The sequence below is a fragment of the Sphaeramia orbicularis genome, chromosome 3 (assembly GCF_902148855.1).
Source record: "Sphaeramia orbicularis chromosome 3, fSphaOr1.1, whole genome shotgun sequence".
Classification (NCBI taxonomy): Eukaryota; Metazoa; Chordata; class Actinopteri; order Kurtiformes; family Apogonidae; genus Sphaeramia; species Sphaeramia orbicularis.
Genome location: NC_043959.1, coordinates 37,573,682 through 37,581,213, shown reverse-complemented (window position 1 = coordinate 37,581,213; position 7,532 = coordinate 37,573,682). Strand labels below are relative to the sequence as shown.

The 7,532-nt window shown below is 41.0% G+C and overlaps 1 protein-coding gene across 2 annotated transcripts; it reads right to left on the bottom strand.

Annotated features, from left to right (window-relative positions):
- Positions 1 to 1,562: 1,562 nt before the first annotated feature.
- On the bottom strand, positions 1,563 to 5,170 carry irx5a (iroquois homeobox 5a). Of its 2 annotated transcripts, none has more exons than XM_030131033.1 (3): positions 4,433 to 5,170; positions 3,081 to 3,486; positions 1,563 to 2,461 (listed from the first exon to the last, which is right to left on the bottom strand). In XM_030131033.1, the coding sequence occupies exons 1-3, from the start codon at positions 4,688 to 4,690 to the stop codon at positions 1,752 to 1,754; spliced, it is 1,374 nt and encodes a 457-aa protein (XP_029986893.1). In that variant the 5' UTR covers positions 4,691 to 5,170; the 3' UTR covers positions 1,563 to 1,751. The 2 variants fall into 2 exon arrangements, with proteins under 2 accessions (XP_029986893.1, XP_029986894.1); XM_030131034.1 differs by having other exon boundaries at positions 4,448 to 5,169.
- Positions 5,171 to 7,532: the final 2,362 nt, after the last annotated feature.

Below are 7,532 nucleotides of genomic sequence, written 5' to 3'. Positions count from 1 at the left end.
GATTAATGGCAGCCATAAACAAGAGCACGCTGTCCCACTTCAGTGGAGGTCAACAACAACAACAACAAAAACAATCTTTAATGATTAGATTATTAATATAATTATGATGATGATGATGATAATGATGGTGATGATGATTATTTTTTATAGCCTTATGGTTTAAGTGCAATTTTGTTAAAATGTTAAAAGCATTGGAAGTTGATCGAATATGCACGAAATTATAAAGAAATTCAGGCTTTTGATAGAAATAATTCCAACATAAAAATAATAATAATAATAATAATAATAATAATAATAATAATAATAATAATAATAATAATAAATTTGTTTGAATCTTTTTATGTATGTCTTTAAAATGCCTGGGAAATAACCTTATATTTTTTGTCTTCTTCTTCATGTCGGTCAACTATCTAATGCCTTTTTTTTTTTTTTTTTTTTTTTTTTTTTTATCCACTTGTCAAAATTGCTATAATCCTCCTAATAACTGTGATCATTGTCTGTGCCCCATTGGCTCCAGTTCTTTTTAACCAGGCCATTTGATCAGGGATGGGTTTCCGTGACGGATTAACAAAGAGTCCCCCCCTGAAATTATAGGAGCAAGTGTGACACCTACCTGCAGAAGTTGGAAGAGTTAGAGGACATTGCCTGGCTACCGGTTCTCTCTCTCTCTCTCTCTCTCCCTCCCTCTCACTCTCCCTCTCTCTCTCTTTTTTCTCTGTGCATGTCTCTGCTGTGTGCATGACAGCATTCTCCAATTTCCCCCCCAAATGTTTCACATCTAACGCGCCGTTAAAGAGACTCTCCATTAATGACATATAATAGGCCAGTATGTTCTAAATGCATGGTCGCATCCCTTTTAACAACTTTGCCACGCCTTGAAAATAGTAATGAGCTCTAAATTTGGCATAAAATCGAGCTCATTACCGGAGTTCACCACCTGATTGCTCTGCATAAAACACGATAGGTAATTAGGTTAAATGTTTGAGGCTTGGCGTTATTATATCAATATCCACTTTTAGAAACGTGCTTATATAAATAAACAGAAAAAAAACAGGCCTGTGTGTATCCCAAAGAGGAAAAAAAAAACATAACAAAAATAAGCATCAGGATAAGCTATTGATTCAAAAATAAATGAATAAAATGAAATAAATAAATCCCTTACTGTTCTAACAAATTTCATTGACAGAAAACCTATAAATATTTATTGTTTGTCAACGAAACTGAAGTCTTTAATAGATTGGATAATGTCGGCCTTGTCAGAGCTCTCTCTATTTTTTCTCATTCTAATCGCCTAAAAAATAATAAATAAATAAAATTCTGTGTTAATATCAAATTAATATTTCGTACATATTCATACAAAAAGCAACGCCAACTTCACCCCCCCCCCAAAAAAAAAAAACAATAATCGCTTCACAAGTATATATTTTTTCCCATAATTTACTTCAAAGATAGTGTGTTGTCCATTTTAAATACAAAAATGCTACATTAAATATACATGTTAGTCTTTCATACAAATAGACTCAGGCGGCTGCAGCGGTTAAGACCATTCTTGTTACATTTTCGGATTAACCATTCAGAAACTAAAAATTTGGAGGATAAGCATTTACTCAGAAAATAATTGTTCTCAGAAATTTTGCTTCATCATTGTTTTTTTTTTTTTTTTTGTGTTTAGTTTTTTTTTTTTGTTTTTTTTTTAATGCAACCACAAAAAATAAATAAAAGTCCGCAGTGACTGTTAAAATAATCAGGTATTAAATGTTTGACATACCTTTCTTTAGTTCATAAGGGGAGTCTTTACAAAGATCTACCTGCGTTTGGCCTCTGACTTTCTGGCTCTCTCTTACCAAAGCCTCTGCTCTATTTAACACAGTCTGGTTTAATCCATTGAAATGTGCCGTGGAGCCCGTGGTTACAGAGCCGTGGTTACTGTGAAGGTGTCCAAAAGTGCCCCCATAGTTCGTGTAGCCGGGGTAGAAGGGGGAGGTGTAGTACAGAGGCCTGGATAGGACCGTGCTGTTGGGGAGCGGACACTGTGGGGAGGACCGGGACGGGGACGCGTTGCTGCCCATCCCTGCGCTCTGACCCAAACCGGGACAAGCCTGGGACGCGTCGCCGCTGCCCTTACACCTGTCTGAGGACGTGGCGATCTCCGCAAGGGACCACAGTTTGGGTTTAGGGGCCGAGGGGGGCGAGTGGATAACAGAGGTCACGTTGCTGGTCACCGTACCCGAAGCCAGGCTCAGATCTGACGGCTTGTCTTGTTGCGCAACGGCCTGGTTCCCCCGGGGCACGGCCGAGGGAGACGAAGTGGTGGGTTTCGCGGAATCCGGCAGCAACTCTGTAGTCCGCTCTTCCGGATCTTTTAACTCCGAGTCGCTCAGAAGGGGATCCGTGTCTTTCCCGTGGTTCTCCTCTTTAAATCTCTCACAGCCCAAGTCCCCTGGGTTCAGCAGTTTATGATCTAAAGCACAAATAAAAGAGCAGAATTACTTCCAAATTAGGGTGTGGAAGTTCATAAAAGTGGAACAGATGTTTGTGTAATTATGAGGCAAAAACAAAAGTTGAATGTGGAAATAATTTGGCTGCTTCTTAATATATATTTTTTGTTTATTCTAAATGAACATTTGACATGAAAATGAATGCAGCATAAACAAATAAGTTTGTGTTCATTGTGTGCAATTTCTTCCCCCTCGTATTAAACATTTCCATATCATATTAATAAGAAGGATAATAAGCATTCAGCAGCCGGGTTTATTATAATAAAATATATTAATTCAATAATACAAGGGCAATATTTTAAGCCGGCGCAATCCACCAGCTGTATCCTTACTGTGCAGTTAAAGATAAATTGACTGCTAAACACTTTGCGTCACCAGCAATTTCAGCCTCTAAGAAGTCAAACGAGGGGAGTTCAAGGTGATTATTATTTAAAGCAATTGTCCCATTATAAATAATATACCACCATTAACCAGCAATCAATTTTGCACCCTGAGTGAAAACGACTGCGATGAAAAATTGATGATTTTTTTTTTTTTTTTTTTTTTTTTTTTTTTCTCCCCCCTTTTCCGTGCACCACCGACCTGCTTCTGTATCCGTGGAGTCTCCCTTGTCTGTGGGTTTGTTTGGCTCATCGTCGTCATTTTTCTCCAAATCAATATTCTCGTCCTCTTCCTCGTCCTCGCTCCTGTTCCGGGGAGTCCAGGTCATCTTATTCTCCTTCTTTAACCTCCTCCTGGCGTTGGCGAACCAGGTGGACACTTGGGTGAGGGTCATTTTGGTGATGATGGCCAGCATGATCTTCTCTCCCTTAGTGGGGTATGGGTTTTTGCGGTGTTCGTTTAACCAGGCCTTCAGGGTGGCGGTGGCGTCCCGAGTTGCATTTTTACGGTATGCTGGGTCACCGTAAGGGTAGGTGCCCAAGGGTGCTGCGTAAGGGTGGTATCCTATTGAGCCGGCCATACCCGTAGTGTGGTCATAAGGAGAGCTCTGTAAATGAAAAAAATAATAAGAATCATAAATAAAAGCATCCTCATAAAAGAGATGTAACATGAAGATTAGTTTTAATAAAGTGTTGAGACATTTATATTAGGAACTGATTTAGAAGTGAAAGCTAAATGGCACATAAACAACACATGCACGCTGCACATGCACACGCATTGCCCCCCCCTCTTCTTCCTCCACACACACTCTCTCTCACACACACACTCACACACCAAAACACTGCTTTTATTCCAACCATAGTTCCAGTCTGAAGTTATCATGCATAGTTTCTCACACTTGTTATTAAAACTGCTCTAAACGTCATAGTGCGCCTTTACGCATTGAAATATTAGTATTTCCACCGCAGCTGTTAAAATCCATATCATCACAGTGAATCATTTACTGTGTCCACAGCTTATTGACATCCAGTGTGAGGGGCCTAACATTAGAGGGGTTTTGTTTGTCATACTTAGAAGATTCTCCGACTAGAACTATAGGCCTGCATAAACAGTCTGGGGGAATGACTTGTGTTGCCATAAAATCGCTTAATGGAAATGCAATATAAACACACACACTCTTCCTCTTCTTTTTCTTCTTCTTCTTCTTTTCGCCAAAATACGCAATAGACTCCAAAGTTTTCTCAACTAATAAATGATAATAAACAAATACTGTGACCTAAATTCCCATCACACGGCTTTTTGCAGCCAGTTCTGTGTGTGGACGCTTCAGTAAGGCTTCCCCCTGTTGTTCTCACATTATCTACAGTTAACTCAAATACAAATATATTAAACTGGGTAAAAAATATTTTCTGTTCTGTCATATTATATCTGCTCATTCTTGAGTGACGCAAACTTGCCTGTTTTAATCGTTGGAGTCCCGGTGCCAGCGGGTAGTTTAGGCTTAAAGCGAGTTACCGTCCTCGCTTTTCCCTCCTATTAGATGGAATAATCACCTTTAGTTTACTCACCACATACGAGGTGAATGTGGCAGCTGCCGCCGCGTCTGCACTGTATGGTAAATGGGAGTTGTAGCCTGGCGAAGCGCTCGTAAACGCAGTAGATCCGGCATAGGGCGCAAAAGCAGATCCCGAAGAGGACCTTCCAAGTTCCTCGGTTCTGGGTCCCGATATAACGCTGGTGCTGTACGCAGGGCATGAATACAGGGCTAGAGAAGCGGACGGCTGGTACAAGTAGCCCTGAGGATACGCCATGCTGGAACCCAAAGATTGGAAGTCACTTAACTTGCGCACTTTCCCCCCTTTATTTTCTCATGCGCTGCTGTCGGAGCGCATAGAGCCGTGCGTCTGCAGACCCCGCTGTCTGTCCCCTCTAAATGACAATGGTGAAGACAAAAAAAGTAAAAGTGGTCAAAGGAAAAAAAAAAAAAAAACAGGCTTAGATGTTGGATGGACTGTTTTTGGTCGCTGCCTGTAAGCCACTGCCCGTCGGATGTTTAGTCTCGTTTTGCTTTTTGTTGTTGTTGTTGTTGCGCCCTTATCGGAGTTGCACCGTCGCTCTCATGCCCGTGCAGGAGGGTTTTTTTTTACCCGTCGGACGGGGGCTTTGCTTGGGAAAATGTCCTGCCAAGATGCTAAGTTGGAAATTGAGGATCCTGACGCCTACTACGCTGCACACTACGCTCCTCCTCTCGGGGTGTAGTCACCGAAGGAAAAGGGAAGCTTATGCTGGGGAACCGCAGCCCTGCCCAAATCCAGCCTCTCTCTCTCTCTCTCTCTCTCTCTCTCTCTCTCTCTCTCTCTCTCTCACACTCACTTTCTCTCCCCCTCCCTCCCTCCCTCTCTCTCTCTCTCTCTCTCTCTCGCGTTAACTAACAATCCTTCTCATTCTCTATTTCTCTATTTTTTCCTCTTTAACAAGGTTCGCCGCAGTAAGTCTCATGCGCGCCTGGCAGCCCCCCTTTTGGATGGCGACATCATGCGAGTCTGTCAACTCCCAACTTTCTTCTTTCTTTTCCAAAAACGAAGCCGTCACTTTCACACTTGATCAATAACAAATCGGCTGTTGTTATGCCAGGATATGGGCTCGCAAGATACCAGCAGGAATTAAAAAGGCGCTCCACTGCTGTGCACTCTTTTTGTATTCTTTCTTTGTGAGTAAAAAAAGTCGTCATTTTAAATATGTGCGTTAAATCCACAGACTGATGCTCCGTGGTCTCTCTCCGTGCGTCTTGAGTTGCAAATGGATTACTATTGTGCAGGTCGACTTTCTAACGCAAGACGCACATTGGTAAGATTTACGCCAAATGCAAAGAAAAAAGTAAGATGGCGCAAAAAAAAAGACTCTTAAGGAAAAGTTGCTTTCTCTAAAACAAATCCTGTCTGGTCAGCGACTGTCATGTGTTGTATTTACGCGACGTTTTCTCTTAGCTGTCACTTATTTTAGACCGATTACAGCGACGGCTAAAAAAGAGTTTTGTAATATATCCTGGAATAAACCGTTCAGATACACATACACCCAAAGTCATAAACCCTCCAGCCAGGGCAGATCAGTAGCAAGTACACAAAATCCTCCAGGACCACCGGATATAATCGCATTTGATCACTGCAGATATTTTTCTTTGCTGAAATATTGAAGAGCATAGATTTATTTATGCCACTTTTATTGACAGTTGGTTTTTTATATTTAATAGCATGTCACGCCTACGCGCAAAAGCAATCGATTACGCGGTACTGACTTATTAATATTAGTATTAGTTTTTTTTTTTTGTTTTTTTGGGTGTAATTTGCAAATATTAAAATTGCCAAATAATTGAGTGAAATCAATTTTATTTATTTATTTTTTTGCTAGCTGTTAGAATTATTATCCATTTTGTTTTAGAGATGTAAAAGCTATTTTCATTCTAAGGATTGACTTTCCAGTTCAAGTCTCAGATAAGCCGAAAGGGATCGCTGTAGGCGCTGCTAAAGAGTGTGTGCACACACTGTCACGTGTTTTTTTACGCTCTGAAAACCTCTAGAGAGCAAAGAATGATGACGCTGGTACAGTGGGGGCCGACGCAGGCTTGAAGAAGGCACACACACACACAAAAAAAAAAAAAAAGGAAAGAAAGACAGAAGGATGGATGGATATGGTACACAAAGCGAGCCTTCAGTAAAGCCTAATCAGATGACAATGATATGACGAGAGCTCGTTCCACAGCCTCCTGTAGTGTTTCCACAATTAACTAATCAATGTAACTTTTCTCACGACGGCTGCTGGAACAAGCACCAGCTGATCCACAGCTACTGACGATGTGAAAACATACAGATAGCCTTACGCATGGTGATTATCCTGTCAGGATTTAAAGGGAAAGTAATGGCTGGGACGCATCTCATGAGAGGAGCACGTATTATAGGGAAAAAAAAAGTTGCAGAATAGTTTGTGCGTAATTGTGCCACGTTCTAGACGCGGTGTTTTTATTACTATTTATTTCCTAGAATTAAAAAAAAAAAAAAAGTAAAAGAGAAAGTTTGCAGTAGAGACATCCGAAGCTGCTGTGTGTCTCTCCTTGGTGCGTTTTTGGTTTAGAGCCGCTCTGTGATGTAGGAGGAGGACACATTATTTGAGATCACGGAGCCTATAATAGGAGCAGGTTGTGGCACCTCTCACCGCCTCTCAGCAACTGCACCGGTAGAGGAGCAGGTAGGTGAGTAACCTGGAGTTTGACTCACTTTTACTGCAGGAACATGCGCCTATGTTTTACTATTGAGCGCCACTTGCTTATGCGTAAAATTGGCTTTCTTTACGCACGATTCTAAATCTATACGCACGTTGTTTTATTTATTTATTACATTTTTTTTTTGTTTGACAGTTTCCAACTTTATCTTATCGCGTACTCTTTTTTTTTTTTTTTCCTGCGAGAGCGACCTCGGTTTTGACGCATGAAAACGGCTTTACGTGGCAAAGAAGAAGTGAATGAAAGATGATGCACGCCACTTAAAATGCCTGAGGGAGCAAGTGTAATCTAAATTGGATATAGAGGCTATTATTACACAACATTATGCGTTGTGGCGGACTAATTGCGTGGCTGGGTGAGTTGAACAGTCAGTTAAT

What these genes read in the sequence shown, in the direction of transcription:
- irx5a (XM_030131033.1), bottom strand. Translation starts at nt 4,690, where the DNA reads ATGGCGTATCCTCAGGGCTACTTGTACCAGCCGTCCGCTTCTCTAGCC. An exon ending in ATGTGGTGAGTAAACTAAAG is followed by an intron (nt 3,487 to 4,432) that starts GTGATTATTCCA and finishes TTTCATTTACAG; the next exon opens with AGCTCTCCTTATGACCACAC. An exon ending in CTCCACGGATACAGAAGCAG is followed by an intron (nt 2,462 to 3,080) that starts GTCGGTGGTGCA and finishes TTTGTGCTTTAG; the next exon opens with ATCATAAACTGCTGAACCCA.